A 20,460-nucleotide genomic window follows, 5' to 3' on the forward strand; every position below is an offset into this window, starting at 1 on the left:
TCATTAGTCCACATTACTAGCAATCCCCTTTCTCGCCTACGGTCGCCAGTTTATGTGTTGGATAATATATTAATAAAATAATAAATTATAACAATCATATATTTTCTTATGTCATTAAATTTTAACTTTTTTTTATTTATTTATTTGTGGCCAGCAATAATTATCATAGTCCACAACATACTCGCCGCCTTTGCAATTGCTTATGTATATTGCAAAACACAAACACACAAAATTGAATATAAACTTAAAGATCTAATTTTTGTGGTATTTTAATAGAACGACCACATCGAGTCTGCTGTGTTTCTAATTGAGGTGAAACAGGATCAGTCTGTATAGGGTTAGGCATTGCACAATTTAAGGGTACCTCCAATGGAAATAAACGTTGTAGTGGTCGAATCTTTTCTCCCATTGCAGTTTTAACTCGTGCTACTCGAACAATGCCGTCTGCTCCTGGAAATACAGCCGTAACTACAGCAAGTGGCCAATCTACACGTTTAGATTCTAGCTCTACTAATACTATATCGCCTACTTTAATAATTCGTGATTTATTGGACGCAAGTTGCTTTAACAATGAAAGATATTCGCTGCGGAATCTAGATTTAAAATCTTTGCGTAATTTTTGTAAATATGTAACTTTCGTATTTAATGTATGAGCGTCAGCTTGATCTAAATCCACAGTATCATACTGTTTTAAATCCTGTAGAAACATTGCTGGCGTAAGTGGTTTCAGATTTTCAGTATCATCTGCAATGTACGTCAATGGTCTGTTATTGATGATACATTCTACCTCGCACAAAATGGTTAAGAGAGATGTGAAGTCTAGACAAGCTTTACCTAAGATTCTTCGTAACATTTCTTTTATTGTCTTAATCATGCGCTCCCAAAACCCTCCCCACCACGGAGCTTGAGGGGGATTGAACCGCCATTCTATTTTATGAGATGTCGTCTGTAGTGAAACCCTTTCCCAATCAATACTATTCAGAAGGTTACTTGTACCACGAAAGTTCGTACCATTATCGGAGTAGACAGTCTTAGGCTTGCCTCTACGTGCAATAAATCTACGAAAAGCCAGCATAAAATCTTCCGTAGATAATGACTTACATAATTCCAAATGAATGGCGCGATAAGATGCACAAGTAAAGACTACGATCCAGTGTTTCTCATTATCTCGGAGATATAATGGACCAGCAAAATCTACCCCAGTAACATCAAAGGCAGCACCGCAATTTGTACGACCAATTGGTAACGGAGCTGGTGGTACAGAACATCGACGAGCATTATAACGCTTACAAACAACACATTCACGCACAATCCTTTTACATATTTGTCTGATTCCCATGACCCAATAAAATTCTCTAATATTACTAATTAATAATTGTGAACCAGCGTGACACAACTCAATATGTTTATGACGAATCAGATTTTGAACTAATTTATTTGATCCAGGAAGTAAAATTGGAAATATAAAAGTATCTGTGTCGTCTCGTAGTGTAAGTCTTGTTTTGACACGTAAGATTCCATCTTCGTTCGATTTAACTAATTCCATATTCAAACATTTCATAGTCGATTGTATGTCATTGAAATGTTTTCTTTTTGAATTAAAGCAAATAACCTTTTTTCAGCCTTTTCAAATTCACAACTCGATAAGTTTCCTTTCGTTCTTGTACTAGACTGTTTTAAACAATTTTCCTTAAAACGTATACACCAACCTATCATACGAACCGTTTTTATATACTTAGAAAAATAGGTAAGTCTATCCGAAAACATTACCACTTCTTCTGTAACTAAACAATTAACATTTATTTCTTTAATATATTCTTCTTCGTTTAGTTCTGGTACAGAGCATGGCCATTCATCTATATTATTTCGTAACCAAGAAGGTCCTTCCCACCATCTACTATTAAGTAGGACTTGAGCATTACAACCACGAGAGGGCAAGTCTGCTGGATTAAGGTGACCTGGAATATGACGCCAGTCTTCAACATTCGTCTTATCTAAAATTTCTTTAACTCGGTTATGTACAAAAATATTTAGTCCAGATTTCCTTTTAATCCATGCTAAAACAATACTGGAATCTGTCCAATAATATTCCTTCAAACGTTCCAAATTAATCGATTTTTTTGCTTCAACTGCCAATCTAGTAGCCAAAACAGCAGCTATTAACTCAGATCGAGGCACAGTCACTGCCTTAGAAGGTGTAACTCTGCTTTTTGCTATGACTAGTTGCACATACACACTGCGATCAAATTCTGTTCGTAAAAAGACACAACCTAAATAATCTGATAGACTGGAATCTGAAAATATATGTAAAGATACTGAACAAAATTCAATACTAGTCGGAAACAAATGACGAGGAATCCGACATTCCGTTAAAAGATTTAAATATTTTATCCAATTTTTCAAATCATGTTGAATTTCCATAGGAAGCGGTTTATCCCATTCCAAACCTATTTTCCAACATTTTTGTATGAGTATTTTGGGAACTATAGTGCATGGACTAATAAAGCCTATAGGGTCGAAAATGCTCTGAGCGATAGATAATAAAGTTCTTTTCGTCATAATATTATTCTCATTCATAGAAGGAACCTTGCAAAATAGTTCATCGCTCCGTGGGTCCCAGTTTAGTCCTAAAACAGACGTCACTGAAATAGTATCATCTGTTATTACTGGTCCCGTTACCCAGCATCTTAGTTCAAATTTACCCTTATGCATAATTTCCTTTGCCTCATTTATAAATTTATTCATACTTTCTTCATCTTCCACACTTACTATACAATTATCACAATAAAAGTTAGATTTAAGTTTATTAGCAGTATCTGACTCATATTTTTCTAAATGATGATTAATTGTAGCCATTAATAAAAAAGGACTTGTAGTTACGCCGAATACAACCCTTCTATGGCGATAAGTGACTACAGTCTTCTTTTCCTGATGTATATCACGCCACCATAAAAACTTCAAAAAATTGCGATCTTCTTTATTAATTGATATTTGGAGAAAGGCCTTTTTAATATCAGCTACTATTCCTATAGAACCATGCCTAAATTTGATAAGCAACGATGGAATTAATTCAATATAATTAGAACCTTTTTCTAAACACTCATTCAATGACAAACTTTCTTTATTAATACATGCAGAAGCATCGAACACGGGCCGAATTTTTGTAGTGAGACTAGACTCGCGAACTACTGCATGGTGAGCAAGATAGTGTCCTGAGTTATGATCTGGTTCATCAACGACTTCTATAATAGATGAATCTAACCACTCCTTAAACTGTTCATTATACTCTTTCATAATACCTAAACGAGACAAACGTATAGTGGTAGATTTTAATCGTTTTAGAGCTAGGTCGTAATTTGTGGGTAAATTTATAGATATATCCTTCCAGGGCAACTTTACCTCATACCTATCTTCCTCATTAATGGATATCGTATCTTTAAAGAATTGTAATACTTCTTTTTCTCTCTCTGTCTGTTTTCTAACTTCCGGTTCATCTTTAATACCTATAGTTTCTAAACTCCATAGATCCTCTAAGTTAAATGTACAAGATAAACTAACAAGACTTTCTTCAGCAACATGAAACATATTAGATATTGGGCCTTGTATTGTCCAACCTAGCTTAGTTTCCATAGCAACAAGATTACCATCTACATTTATCATACGCCCAGTAAACAAACTAGCTAAAATATCGGCTCCTATCAAAATGCTCACTTCATTTATATCATCAACTATATCATTTAATACAACACCCTGTCTTTTTAATTTAGACAACAAAATAGGTTGTTTTAATTTAGGTAAATCATTGCAAATATTCATTTTCTCTATTGCTTTAATGTTACATTCGTATGTATTAGTAGGATCTTTAATAATAAATTGAAATACATTATGTGGTTCCCGTTTCGTAACTACACCGCCGAATAAACTGTGTGAAATATGTACCTGACCACATGGTTTCATTTTCAAATTATTTACCACACTACTTTTTATATAAGAGTGTTGAGCACCCGAATCTAACAGAGCTCGTACTATCATGGTTTTATTATTGTACCACAAATTAATTTTCAAAGTTTGTAATAAAACAGTTGTATTAGTAGGGATCAAAGAAGACTGATTAGATAGAACTTGTGTTTCAGAGCTATTACTGCATTGAATTTGCGAATTAACTATTTTATTATTATCGCACATTAAAGTATAATGCCTCTTTGTACAAATAATACATCTCGGGAATTTCCTACAAGTTTTAGTTGTATGTCCCGATTTTAAACAAATAAAACAAGCACGCTTACCTTTTAAAAACTCCTTGCGTTGATCTAAATTCATTTTCATAGCATTCGTACACTCGGAGCTCACATGCGATGGCTTGTCACAGAAAATACAAGGCTTCACGATGCTAGGCTTAGAAATATCATAAGTATTATTGTTACTACTACTAGAACTATCTACACGTGTCGTTAAGCAAGAGGCGGTAAATTTTGAAGAACTACTCTGACTATAAGCTAAATGAGATATTTTAATACGTTCCTTGCTCTCTACTTCTTGCTTAATGAAATTAAGAAGGTCATTTAAAGTGTCAGACTGATCCTTTTTACTAGATTGAGTTCGTTCCCAAATACGAAGCAGTTCTATGGGCATAGCGGACTCGACTAAAGGACGTAACATAGACGCGTATTTATCTGTAGTGACATTCAAACTATCTAAAGCATGCAATTGAGTTTTAAGTTTATCATATAATACTCCAATTGGCGTAGCACTCCCTCTTGATTGATCCAGAACTAGGGACAACAGCTCACGAACATATATTTCAATTAAAAGATCGTCACGACCATATCTTTCTTTTAGTTGTTTTATAGCTTTCTGATAATTAGCACTTGAAGGCGGAAAGCTTTCTACTAGTATTGCGGCAGGAGATCCTGGTTCCATCGATTGCAGTAGGTACTGGAACTTCATATTATTATCTATGCTGGAATCTTCATGGATCTTTTGGAACATCCCCCAGAAGCCTATCCACTTCTTCACATCACCATCATAACGAGGAAGCTGAAGCTTAGGAAGCCGCAAGATATTTTTTACAACGGCATCCTGGGCGCAACTCTCTTGAATTTCACTTCCAATATTACTTTTGCAACTGTTCGTAATATCAAATGCATTTTTATATTTCTTTTGCATCAAAAACCATTTATCATTATACTTCTCAATTGATATAATATCCTCTTCATATTCGCTTTCGTCTCTGTCTACCAAATCTATCCATATATCTAATACTTTATTGTTAATAGCAGACAACTTTTCATATTTGGCGGTAAGATTAGCGAAATTGATTTCGGAGGCATCTTTATCCTTTTTGACTAAAGATTCTTCTAATTTACTTACTGCGCTACTAAAGAAGCTTCGGGCCAATTTTCTCTCCTCTATAGCTCTCTGCATATTGTATTATACTGCACGGTCGCACTTATCATTTACAACAGCCATTTTATTATTTTTTAATATATGTATATATAACTCATTTATTTACCTGAAAGCCTCAGTGATCTATAGCACGCCGCCTTTTAATGGTAACGGGTTCAATCCTTCGCAAACGTAAGTACGATTCTTTGTGTCGGTCTGGGTGTTTTCTATAAATATTATAGATGCACTTAAAATACAACAAAAATGTATCTAAGTATTTATATCCATTGTCTAATGTCCCTGCATAAGTTTTGCTTAGCTTGGGACCATATGGCGTGGATTGAAATTCCAGTTACTATTATTAAAATATTTCAGATATACACATGTTTCTTTTCTCAATAGAAAAGAAACAACGGACATTATGGATCGGGACAATTCCCGATCCATAAGTCGTTACTTTCGATAAACCACTTCTATATATTTTTATACGACTACAGAAAGTATCTAGTATATATACTAGGGATCCACCTATTATAAATTATAATAGCCGTTATTTTTATTTCCATACTTCGATGCCTTGAAGATTGTTGGTAATGAACGGGGTGGGGGTTTTTAATGGATATTACAGCGACGTGTGAGCCCACATTCTTTACCCGTGTTTTATAATAGTCTATGCTCCTAAAGTGTTTAAAAAAAGAATTAATTATTATTCGCATTTCATTGTCTGATACTGCACTAAATAGATACCATTGTATAGAAAGACATTAAATACTTTCTATGTAGCTATCATAAAGAGATGAGTAAGTTAAAGATCAACAAAGAATAATTACAGTTTATTTTAGTGTCAAGTTTGAATTACCAAATATACTATATGTGGATTTACAATAAGAAAATGAAATAGTTTAGATAAATAAGGCACAGTATTTTAACTATCACAGCAGTATTTATATATATATGGAACAATGGCTAGTGCTTACATATCAGGAAAGTTTTGTGTTCTTAATACTAATTGTGTTTGATTCAATATCCAATAAAAATGAAACTAATTGTAAAGTAAAATAACTAACCCAACATAACATACAAAAGAGTAATAATATAATCATATTCTTAGGAATGTAAGTTACACCGTAGAATATTTCTGATATATGAAGATCTACTTCATATAAGTACATTACGACGCCAGTAACGCTTTTCATGAGTTGCTAATTCTATTAAAAATAAAAATATATTAAATATTACAATATTTCTAACTGCACATGTAACAAAATGAGATTATCAATTGGCAACAAGAAGTACCTAAGTTCTTCCCGTAATAAATATTATAAATTATAATAAATATTACTGCTTCATAAACATGGTTTTGGTTGGTATTTTTATATCTATATCATTTCCATAATATGAGAATTGTAAATAAAAAAATATATAATAAATAAGTTTTTATATAGATATTCTAATGCATTGCATAGTCAAACAATGCAACAACTATAATATTTGCATACTTATATCTTAAATTAAAAGAATATGATAAAAATAAGGACTACCAATAAGTAATAATCATTTTGAGAGATTATATTAGCAGATTCAACTGACGCGTACATAATTATAGACAATGACACTATGAAGCTCATAAAAGCGATCTGCTTCAAGCTAAATTACAAATACTAAACTAGATATGATAGTCTCTATGACGTAATATAATTTATACATATATACGCATTTGAAAATACTTTTATATATTTTTACAAAACAGGGGTATATATTAATATATAAATTCTAAATCAACAATAATAATACATTATCAATTAACAAGAAACTCTTTTAACAGTTCTTTTTCACTAAATGTAGGTTTATAGTTTACTTATAACATGCCGTTTAAAAAATATATATCACATAATAGGATTAAAAGACGAAGTATAACAGTCTGAATTCCATCTGGAACATAAATTAAACATAACAACATTCTCTAAGGAGCACATCGTGTATAACAAAAATTATGAAGCTTGTTTACTTCTAATATTTTTTTTATTGTACAAAATATTCACACAATGTTATGTACAAAAATGACTAGTAGAATATGTTTAAGAATTTATCTTCGTGAACTCAATGAAAGATCAATTTAAAAGGTACTATATTTTTTTCTTATTGTTATACTCTTCTATAAGGCACGGCTTGTGTCTTCATTAATATTTATAAAAAATAAAAATATTTAAAGGTATATAAATTTCAGTAAAATTGATATGTATTATTTTTCTTATGTTTATACATATGTATCTTCGTTTTGTGGTAATATCTCAATATCATTCTGTAATATTAAATTATCTACGATTAATTACGATGTGACTACATCTTGTAAAGAATATTTTTAACAAAGTTGTCTATGAATAGTGAAAAATTTCTGAATCACAATAAATTGTGTGTATTACATAAAATTTTATTTTAAGATAATTGTTTCACAAAAGCAACTTAATAAGCTAACATATTATACTTCAAATATGCTTTGTGTTGTTCAATTCATTGTAGACATATGTGTATATCTATAGATATATGTGTATATCTTCTAATTTATTACATAAGGCCATAGTCTAAATTACGTGCCTTCTAATCAACTACTCTCTAATCAATAAGATTAAGGTTTAAATTGTTGTTTAATATTAACAGAAAACAATAATTACTTACATAAATTTTTAAAATATCAAAGCTCATACTGCACCTTAGATCTTTAATGTCCGTTAATTTGTGTTTGCAAGGTAATGATTGAATCAATACATCAAGCGAACCTTACACCTTCACAAATGGAACAAATTATTTGATTCTTACTGGGGTAAAGCTGCCTTCTTTTATCCATTTCTTCATCAATCCACTCCATAAGACGGTTCTTCAGGAACAGAATAGTGTCTTGGCGTACAACTCCCTCCTGGAAAAACTGTTTTAATACAATACAGATTCCATTATCAGTTTCTTGACAAACATCTCCTAGAGGCCTCTCATGCTTCATATAGTTGAAGACAAATTTTACTACTTGAACGATTAGGTCTTCCTCTGGGCTAAGCAATCGTAATTTTGCTATTTCTTCTGGTAGTAGTTTAGACAGCATATTGAATGTGACAGTCATCAAATTCGCGTAAACATCTTGGCTAAGATTTTCTAGAAGCAACGCAATATTTTCTGCACCAGACGCGCTAACCCGTACTAATAATGTGCCGATACGTAATACTTCGCCAGGATGTATGCCCACCATTATGTTACTCTCTTCTTCGCCATTAATGCGTGATCCAATAGCAGTTGTGGAAGTTACGATCCGTGTGGGTACATTACCAGAATCGACAGTTGCTGGACCTAATGTGGTAAATAATTGGGTTCTCTCTTCTTTAGCAATGTTAGCCAATTGCGAAGGATGGAATTTGTGTTGAGAATTTATATTGACGTTGCCATCAGCTGTCATTGAAATTCTTAGTTTGTGTTCATTCACATCTTTATTTATTCTCAATACATCTGCGAAATATTGATCTTTGTCTACAATGTTCTTTATGCCTCTAATGACTTCAGTGTTTCCTTGAACATTGCCTTGAGTTCTTCTAGATTCAGCACTCAGCTTGTCGAATATTCTCCTGTAATATGATACACAGTGGTGGTCATATAATTAGAAACACTTCTTAGGAATTAAGAAAGTATAGCTTAAACGTACAAATTATCATAATAAAATATACACATTCAATAATTAATAATCATGCAATAATATAGCCACTTAAATTAAAAACTCATTAAATGGATAAAATATAAAACATATTTTACTTTCAATTATAAAATAAGTCTTAAACATGTAGGAGTTTTTTTACTGTTACTTGCCACTTGGACACCTAATTAGAAACATTTTAAAAAAACATCCATAACTCGTTCTTTTTTTGAAATTGATAAATAATATTTCTTTCTTACCTTTTTCTATTATTTTGGTGGCAATTCAAAATTTTATCTGAATTCTATTTTGTTCAAAATGGGCAAAAATAAAAATTGTGACGCGTCAACTAGGCAAATAATTGTAAATTCACATGTAGATCATAAATGGGCGTACAGAAGAATAGCTAAGCATTTACATTGTTATATTAATAAAGTTTTTAATGCAATTGATCAATAGAAAACACATAGAAATGATGAAACAGTTGAAAATGGTCTTAGAAAGGTTAGGCCAAGAAAATCCTCTCCGAGAGAGGATAAGCTAATCGTTCGTGTTGCTAAAAAAGACCCATTTAAAGGCTCCAACCAGATTAAAAATGAAGTTTTTTGTCTGATGACCCGAGAAACATCTCGTCAAGACTGATACGCCAAAGATTAGTGGAAGCTAAATTGTTTGGATGAACCTCTCGAAAGGTACCGCTTCTTACCAAGCAACACCGAGAGAAGCAATTATTATTTGCTGAAGAATATAGTAATTGGACAGTACGAGAAAGGAAAAAAGTGTTATTTTCAGATGAAACAAAAATAAATATGGTAAATTCCGATGAAACCGCTATGTTAGACGTTCTTTAAATAATGCTTTTAATAATATATACACAAGGAGTATGGTCAAGCACGGTGGTGCTAACATTATAGTTTGGGGATGTTTTTCCGGATTTGGAGTTGATACCATTTGGAAGATTGAAGTTGCAATGAATCAATGTCAGTACAAATATATGTTAGAGCACAGAATGATTCTCAACTCGGACTATCGTTGCCTGTAAACTAGATCTTTCAGGATGACAATGACCCTAAAACACTGTCAATAGCGCCAAATATTTTCTTAGCAAACCGCATACATCCGTTTTAGACTGGCCAAAAATAGAAAATCTCTGGTATATTGTTAAAAATACAGTCTTAAATAAACGTAACACCAGTCAAAACGAACTATATGAAGCATTTGTTGAAGCATGGAATTCTTTCCCTCTATAGAAAAATGTATGAAATAGATTGAATCTATGCCATGTCGTTGCAGTGCTGTTATTAAAAATAAGGATATGCCACTAAATATTAATTATAGCTATTGGTAGGCTGTGGGTAGTAGCTATCTCGTAAATAATAATACAAATTACTAATACTTAAAAAAATATAGTTTTTTATACTTTTTTGTTGTTGTTTCTAATTAGTTGACCATTATTGCTCATACCTTAGAACTGATTTAAATCGTTGCCGGTATTGTAATATTGAAACTACACCCAAGTGAAGGGAATTTATATAGTTTTTATAATAAATCATAAATTGTTGAATATATTGTCCTATTTATTGTTTAATTTCAAAATAAAACGTATTGATTACCATACCTGTGTCTGTTACTCCGTAGATTGGCACGATAATTATTTATAGTAGTGGCCTGAGCCTCCTCGATAATGCTCTGAGCAGTGCGATTGGACATAACAGCGTTACAGAAGAACAAGGTGGCTGCCGTGAATTGGAACAATTCTAATTTTGTTGGTTTCTCGCCGTGTATTTGATACTAAAAATAGTATAAATAATATTCATTATATAATTATAAATCCATTACCTAGTAATAAACTGACGAACTTTTCATAGATAGATAGTATATATATATCTTTGTCATTCATATAATGTAATAAAAATGTAATAAGGCGAAAGGCTGAAGGAATTTGGATGAAATTAAGTAGATCAACATGCAGAATATATGAAGAGAATTTTAAATGTTAAAAAAGATATCCAAAAGAGAATTATTAATTTAATCGTCGTCTACTATTATATTAATTAACTAGCTGTTACTCCAGACTTAAACCGAGTGGAATTCTTATAAATAAATATTCTAAAATAAAAGTAGCTTAAGTTACTCCCTATTCTATATTCTGTCTGCGAGTGCATGTCCCGCCAAAATCGGTCTAGCCGTTTCGAAATTAGCAATAACAAACAGACAAAAATCATTAAATTATTTTTTTGATAAAGTACCGTATATGCATCTAATACTCAGAAAAATGAGTAATGCAATATTTAAAATAATTAATGTACGAATTATTTCATTTCTGCTCAAGTTTTAATTTTTAATTTTACTCAATTATTTCGGAAATCTTAACCACACGAATATTTAAGTTTTGTACTTGTCCAAAACTAGTTACAAAACCAGAAGATGAAATCTTGAACAAATAAGTGATTGTAATTTTGATTGGAAGGGAGTAGCATCGGGAATTAATGAAATCCTCGCTAGCAAACTACTATTTCAAACATTCTCACATTTCACGCGGTTTCCCCTGAAAACCATCATAGTAATTTCTTGTTCAATTCGCCCGATGGGTTAATTGAACAAGAAATTCAACATTACATATATATAACACTCACATTCTATCTATCCTATTCCTATTTTATCCTTCATTGGCGGCTCGCAAGCGTACCGTTAACGCCAGTTGCATTATTCTATTAATCCATAGCCATCCATAAAAATGTACACAATACCTTTGAAATTATATGCACAAGACTGTTGACGACTCCAGCACCGCCAGTAACCAAGTTTGCATGTCGAAGAACTTCCACAGACACCGCAAGAGCTTGTCCCGTCTAAAATTAAAGATGTGCACAAAAAATTTAACTTATACAATACAAATTAAGCCAATACTATAACCTGCAAAGTTTATTCAGTGATAGTTAAAATATAAAATAGAATCCGAGTGTGCAATAAAATACCTAAAAGACTAAACCTTATTGATGACACTATACAGTTTAAATTAACTTTGAAAATATTTATTAGAAGATAACTATCATTATAATATAAATGAATTTCTAGATGACGAAGATTAATTATTTATGAAATCGTTGAATAATATGTTATTTTTTCCTTCAATCATAGTTGCAGAAGGCAGTGAAACATGTTATTCAGTCTTAGATCTTTGTTATTTGTACTGCACAAATAATTTCAATTTAAAAGTTTGTTATATATGTACCTTAGTGAGATTAGTCCCGGCTGCAGCGGAGCGAGACAGCATATTTGAAGCTGCACCGGCGGCAAGACCCACGCTTGACGCTGCAATATTCAGCCAGCTACCGCGAGCTTCTGCGTCCGTCGGGTTGATTGTCTGCAAATTGATTGTATACAGGTTCAAAGATTATCCTGCGGAATAACGGTAAGGTATGAGTAGAATAAAATTAATAACATTCAGATATCAAACAATCACCTGTTCATGGACACTTCTATCTCTCAGATGCAGAGACGAGCGCATTAGGCCGTACACTCCGGTAGCAACTGACGCCACAGCAGCGCCTGCTAGCACTGCGGGACCCACCGGGGTAAACGCTGCTACGCCCAGAACACCGAGAGCGCCTATTGACGCGACAGTACTGGCAGTGTCCGCTGAACTAAGCACTCGTGCCTTTATACCAAGTGTAGGCGATGGTACGACCGTCAATCTCACAGCGAATGCTTTTTCTTCCTGTAGTAGTAGTTGGACAATTTTAAAACTACTGATCCCTACCAGATTAAATTTGATAAAAGTTTAATGAATTTATCATGACTTGACAAAATTAATTTTATAATACATCAGTTTCTGTTTCGGGCGAACATTTATTTCATTAAATTTAGTTTTGAAGTACTTTTCTTGTTGGAACAATAATTAAATTACAATTAAATAAGGAAAATCAGAACCATTTAACTTTCTACTAAAACAGCGTGCTTTTATTATACATTTGTATGCTGGCCAAACTCACTTAAACAGATATGAATAAAATTTACACACAGATACACAATTCTGGATATATACAATAGTATTTATAATATTGTATTAAATTGGTTGGCTGGTAGTTGGTTTATAATTACTAAATAAAGTAAATATTACTTACCTCTATAATGGTCCCATTATATTCACCATTTTCAGGCACAATAAGTACACATTTAGGTTGTGTATTGTTCATTATATAAGATTCCCAATCATAATATACTCTTCCATTATCATCTATATAAACTTTGCAACACTTAGCTGTAATATTGTAAAATAATATTATTGTATTTATTAAAACTACTTCAAACAACACTAATTACTGCACTTAAAGGTTTACTAGTTAGCCACAATTGAAAAATTAATTCCTACATTAATTACTTACGTAATTCTATACGAATCTATGGGCACTAACAAGTTTCTCAAATATTTAGAATGAAAGTAAAGTCATTCTCTCTAAATTCTTTCATAAAATTATTTATACATATATTTTGGCTAGATCCAATTACTTGTAGTCATAAGGTCTTAAAAAGATAAAGTATACTGTCCTGTTTCTTATCATGCAGTTGCAGAAACCTATTTACTAATATTTTGTTATATTTGCCCATGTGATATACCTTTCTAATAGGTGAGGAACTACGGGACTCCTTTATTTCAAAACAAATAAACAGACTCCTTTACATTATCAATACTTACCACCAACAGTGGTAGGAATACATTTCCTTACTCTAAACACAGGTGTACACCACATATCGATATCAGTCCGCTGATGCAGATCAAGCCAATAATTGGACGGCTCAAATTCATAGAACTTTATAGGTTTCGGTTTCGCACATACTACCAGTAATACTGACAGTAGAATGTCTTCATTATTTTGTGAATATTTACCTGAAATTAAATATAGTATATCACATATATGTAGATAGATAAGAACTTGCATACTATTTTTTGTAATATCCTGTATATTACAAAAAATAGTATGCAAGTTCTTATCTATCTACATATAACAGTATGATATATCAATCTAATAATATATGAGTATTACTTGACTACTTTGCCTCTTACCTCATAATAAATAAAAATACTTGAGTGAAAAAGACAAAATAATTTAATAGGTTTATTAATTTTTTGACAAATTACTTTATGAATTAGCAGTGTTGACTATTGACTAGTAAAATAAAACATCACAAAAAGGTCACAGAATAAATTAAGGTAATTGGTAACACTATTATTAATATGGGACACAGTCACCTAGATACATAAAATAATAAATGCATTTAATAATGTCTAGTAAGACAAATTCAATATTGTCTACTAGGCACTGCTGTATCTAAACTGTGTCACCCCACCTTACATTTTCCTATTGTTATTTAGTATATAAGATCATTATTTCTATGTACACATTGTCAGTTTATCATCATCTGTAATATACATCGTCTCGACCAGCAACATCGTATTATTCACCCGCAACAGTGGTGACCCCGACGTGATCTGCCCGACGTGATCTGGCCGACGGGAAAACGACGAGATCAAGCAAGAGATCTCTGGCTGACGGCATCCTGCGCACCACCAACGATTGCACATTTCCACCGGCTTCCCAGAAGCGGGTCTCACCGGTACGGAAATTCAAGAGGCACAAAAATCGTTGGCTACACTGCGCAACAAGGAACCCTGCCATACTACTGACCGCCATATAATACTGGCCAGCTGTTTTACTCATCACAACGTTAACAATGGCTCGTCCTATGCCATTAACAGGAACAAACATGCCTAGTACACCGGGCATGTCTGCCACTAGCTGTATAGACATCGCTGCAATAACCGTCACAGAGCGGTTACCTGAGTTCTGGACAGACTCGCCACGTTTGTGGTTTGCACAATTTGAGGCAATAATCGCACCTCAAAAACAAGGCGACGAATATAAATATAATACAGTAATATCCAAACTGCCAAAAGAGGTCGTCCACCAAGTCAGCGATATACTTACAAATCCACCACCAGAGAATAAATACTCAGTCATTAAAGACAGATTGATCGACTGTTATGAGGAGAGCGAGCAAAGACGTTTCCACAAACTGCTCGCAGAAATGAACCTGGGAGATCAAAAACCGTCCCAGTTATTGAGGAAAATGAGAGAAGCTGGTTGCGGGAAAATTAATGAGGATACCATCCGACTATTATGGATGAGGCAGCTTCCTCCATCAGTCACAACCGTTTTAGCGGTTACTGAGCAATTGACGCTGGACAAATTAAGCGAAATGGCCGATCGCATACATGAAAATATGCGATTTAATACAACAATGCAATCAACAGGCACCGCTGACGTAAATACGGTCACACACCTGTCTTCACAACTCGCGACGCTGCAATTAGAAGTTGCTGCACTACGCGAAAATCGATCGCGACACATAAACCGACGCAGCAATTTCCGATCTAGATCAAATTCGCGCCGTCGGTCAGCGCATAGACAGAGTAATAATTATTGCTATTATCATCGTAGATTTAAAGAAAAGGCATATAAATGTGACCTGCCGTGCTCCTGGAACCATAAAAGACAGCCGTCGGAAAACTAGGCTCAGCACAGAACAAGGCGGAACTCTGTGCTGTTCACCCGTTTAACCGCCTAGCTATAACCGACTCTAACAGTGGTTATAGATTTTTGGTGGATACCGGAGCAAATATCTCGGTGATCAAAAAGCAAGCACAGACCAATGAGAGCGCTAGCGAATTAAAATTATTCGCCGCAAATGGAACCGTGATAAAGACATACGGGGAAAAAACACTAACCTTAAATTTGGGTTTACGACGTTCCTTCAAATGGAATTTCATCATTGCTGACGTCAAAATGCCTATATTAGGCGCTGATTTTCTAGAGCACTACCGCTTATTGGTAGATATACACGGGAAGAGATTAATAGATAAAGTTACAGAGCTCAAAACGCCTGTAAGTTTCATCAAAGCAAACATTCCCTCTGTTCGCTCCATTGACTCCGAACTGCCTAACTCTATAAGGCAACTTTTGGAAGAATATGAAAAAATCACAAGGCCTACATCAATGAATATTCCCGTAGAGCATAAGATCAAACATCACATCATAACAAAAGGATTTCCCGTATGCGCTCGAGCTCGTCCTCTTCCTCCAGATAAATATAAGGCTGCCAAAAAGGAATTTCAGGACATGATAGAAATTGGCATATGCAGACCATCAAGCAGTCCATGGGCTAGTCCACTGCACATGGTAAAAAAGAAAAATGGTGAATGGAGACCATGCGGTGATTACCGCGCATTGAATAATATTACCGTACCGGACCGATATCCACTTCCAAGGTTATTGGATTTCTCGTATATTGCTAGTGGAAAATCCATCTTCAGCAAAATCGACGTCCGGAAGGCTTATCATTCCATTCCCACTGCAGAGCCAGAGAAAACCGCTATTATAACTCCGTTTGGACTTTTCGAATTTACAAGAATGCCATTCGGTTTAAGAAACGCGGGTCAGACGTTCCAAAGATTTATGGATTCGCTATTCAGAGACTTAGACTTTATTTTTATATTTGTCGATGACATTCTGATAGCCAGCGAGAGCGAGAAGGAACATTACGAACATTTAGAAATTATTTTTACTCGTTTAAATGAAAATGGAATTACAATAAATATGAGCAAATGCGAGTTTTTCAAAAATGAGTTAGATTTTCTTGGTTATCATATAACGAGCCAAGGGATGAAACCGACACAAGAGAAACTAAAAGCAATCGACGATTACCCTAAACCCACGACAGTCAAAGATTTACGTCGTTATTTGGGTATGGTGAATTTTTATAGGCACCTAATTCCACACGCTGCCAAGCATCAAGCTCCGCTCAATGTATTTTTAAGAAATAGCAAGAAAAACGATAAAACAATTATCGTATGGAATACGGAAGCAGAACAAGCATTTCTACAATGTAAACAAGACATGCGTGACGTCACAACTATGACGTTTCCAGAGTCGAACGCAAGGATCGCATTGATGACTGACGCTAGCTTAAAATGTGTTGGCGCAGTTCTTCACCAAAAAATTAAAAACGAATGGAAGCCAATTTCATTTTTCTCCAAATCGTTAACAGAAGCTCAAACGAGATACTCCACCTACGATAGGGAGTTATTGGGAATATATATGGCAATAAAACACTTCAGACGATTAATTGAAGGTCGTGTTTTCACAATATACACCGACCATAAACCACTAACTCATGCTTTTGAGAAGAAACCTTCGGTGGACGAGTCACCTAGAAGGATCAGATACTTGGATTTCATATCACAATTCAGTACAGATATACAGCATGTAAGCGGACACGATAACACGGTTGCCGATGCATTATCACGAGTCATCGAAACAATATCACTTCCAACCGTTATCGACTTATCCGACTTAGAAAAAGTCAACAGAATGACATTGAGTTACAACAACTCAAAAAGAATAAATCATTACGTATGTCATTAATTCAAGTACCAAATACAAATAAAAAAATATATTGTGACATTTCCACTGAAATAGTACGTCCTTACTTGCCGCCAGATTTCAGAAAAACTATTTTCGAAAGTTACCACAATCTTAGTCATCCTGGTAAAAAAACTACAAGAAAATTAATTGGCAATAATTATATATGGACAAACATGAATACAGATATAAATAAATGGTGTGAATCATGTTTACAATGTCAGAAATCGAAAGTGCATAGACATACAAATTCACCGCTTGGTAAATATTTGCCTGCTACGCGTTTTTCACATGTAAACATTGATATCGTAGGACCATTACCTACTTCGCAAAATAAACGATACATTATCACTATAAACGACAGATGCACTTCATGGCCTGAAGCTTTTCCAGTTGCAGATATAACTGCAGAAACTGTTGCAAGAGTTGTCTACGAGGGATGGATTTGCCGCTTTGGATGTCCAGACTACATCACCTCTGACCAAGGACGACAATTCGAGTCCGACGTTTTCAGAGGACTCGCCAAGTTGATGGGAATTGAGAAAATCCGTACTACACCGTACCATCCACAATCTAATGCAAAAGTGGAAAGATTACACAGAACAATGAAAACAGCATTAGTAGCCAGAGCCAACACAATAAATTGGACAAAAGAATTGCCATCAGTTCTATTCGGACTACGCTCAAGTTATCGACAAGATACTGGTTGCTGCGCCGCCGAACTGGTATATGGCACTACCATCAAGTTACCGGCAAATTTTTTCTATGATGAGCCGAAAATCACGTATGCTGACTTCATAAAAGATATTAAAAATAATATTAGCCGAGTTGCAGCCATGCCACAGAGAGAGAGTACAAATAAAAACATTTTTGTACATCCTCGTTTAATGGATTGCTCACACGTCTTCCTGAGATGTGACAGATTACGTCCAACGTTGACACCACCATACGAAGGACCATTTTTGGTTGTCAAACGCAAAGGAAAAGTATTCACAATCAAGCGTGACGAAAAAGAAACAAATGTGTCAATAGATAGACTCAAGCCAGCATTCATAATAAACAACGAAGCAATTGCTGGCGAGGCAGAAACAGGACACCGCTCGTCAACAGCTGACAGCCGACCTTTGAAAGTGACACGTTATGGACGCACATCTTATCCTACAGTGAGATTTAATTTGTAAAAAAAAAAAAAAATATTTTATTAATTTATATTGTTCATAATTAACTTTTATAATTTTTTTGTGTGTAATATATATTTTTTTCTCTCAAGGGGGGAATATCTATGGGACACAGTCACCTAGATACATAAAATAATAAATGCATTTAATAATGTCTAGTAAGACAAATTCAATATTGTCTACTAGGCACTGCTGTATCTAAACTGTGTCACCCCACCTTACATTTTCCTATTGTTATTTAGTATATAAGATCATTATTTCTATGTACACATTGTCAGTTTATCATCATCTGTAATATACATCGTCTCGACCAGCAACATCGTATTATTTACCCGCAACAATTAACATAATAAGTATACTTACTCTGTTCAGACACTTTCTGAAATATTTTCATAACTTGCTCTTTTTGTCTTGATGTGTATCCCTCCAGATGTGCAAATTGATTACTGGGTAGTGCCGCCAACTCTCCCTCGCTGCTTGGTCCTCCAAATAAAGCAAAAGCAATATTTTGTAACAAGTAGTTTCTGTTACTTTTCTCATAACTGTAAAAGTAAAAACATACATATATACAACACATTACATTTACTATATTAAGTAGTATTAAGCAATTACATATCCCTTAATTCTATTTACTTATTACTGTAGACTCTTACTTATAAAGAGATGGAAGAGGGAAAATTTTATTCTTATTCCATCAGGTGGTTTTACACAAATCCTTAACACAGAATGTCAGACAGTTTTTGCAGCATCACTAGATAAGAATTTATTGTATACAAAGATATATACATACATTGATCATATAAAAGAAAATATGGAAAACACTCACTGGACCCAATCACAATCAGGCAGATTTTCATAGTACTCTTGTTGAATTTGTACTGGAGACATGCGGGGTATAGCATCTACAATTTCCTCACACATATTGACATCTGGGGCAAAGGCCATTTGTGGAGTTAAAAGTAAGCCACTCTGTTGTATCTCTGAATTACTTTGATTCATTATCTGAAAATTATTATAAAAATTCATTATTAATTTTACAATATTCTTCCTATGAGTATACATTACTTTATTTTATATATGTCTATTTAAAATGTTGAACAGTTTTGCATTTACACATTTGAAATTGAAATCTTTGTAATCTTATAATAAATTATCAGCATTAAATTGTAAGAAATATTTTTTTAATGTAACATTAAAAAACATATCTTACAAAAACATCATCAGTACTACTGAAGATGTAAATAGGTTTTTATTATTATTATAGGTTACTAAGGCATTTTATTGATCCCTTATAGTGTCTGCCAGATCATTATTTGATGAAAGCTGATTTTAAAGGCCAATTTATACAAATCAGAATGTTTATTAAAGATATTTTTGTATAGATAAATTAATGGAATTTGGAACATAAAGTACCATCATTCTAATAATTTAAGCCCACATCTAATACTATGCACTGTGCAAGAATGCAAACAATTTGGTAGCATAATAACTAAGTTTACAATCAGTAACTTGGGACAGTTATTGCACAGAACTTGACTTTCATGCTATCTCTGTTCACCAGTACGCCAAACTGTGGATGAGTCAAGATTCATAATCAAATTATAAACAAGGATCTATTTATATATGATGACTTAATAAAACTGTCACTTCAGATACATGTAGGTATAATTAATTAGACTATTACTGATAACAAGGTATTCACTGCTAATAATGTAGTGTGTTATTTCTAAAGCATTGTTAT

General features: G+C 33.6%; 1 protein-coding gene across 1 annotated transcript; it reads right to left on the reverse strand.

Moving 5' to 3' along the window:
* Positions 1-7,725: 7,725 nt before the first annotated feature.
* LOC131842523 (uncharacterized) lies at positions 7,726-20,337 on the reverse strand. Its single transcript, XM_059191081.1, has 10 exons — positions 20,133-20,337; positions 19,546-19,721; positions 19,083-19,261; positions 13,758-13,949; positions 13,186-13,322; positions 12,525-12,779; positions 12,294-12,425; positions 11,809-11,910; positions 10,677-10,849; positions 7,726-8,993 (listed from the first exon to the last, which is right to left on the reverse strand). Exons 1-10 carry the CDS (start codon positions 20,136-20,138, stop codon positions 8,153-8,155), a joined length of 2,193 nt encoding a protein of 730 aa, XP_059047064.1. The 5' UTR covers positions 20,139-20,337; the 3' UTR covers positions 7,726-8,152.
* Positions 20,338-20,460: the final 123 nt, after the last annotated feature.

Source organism: Achroia grisella, unplaced genomic scaffold (assembly GCF_030625045.1).
Source record: "Achroia grisella isolate CSIRO2021 unplaced genomic scaffold, CSIRO_AGI_Agris_v1 utg241, whole genome shotgun sequence".
In the NCBI taxonomy this organism is placed as follows: Eukaryota; Metazoa; Arthropoda; class Insecta; order Lepidoptera; family Pyralidae; genus Achroia; species Achroia grisella.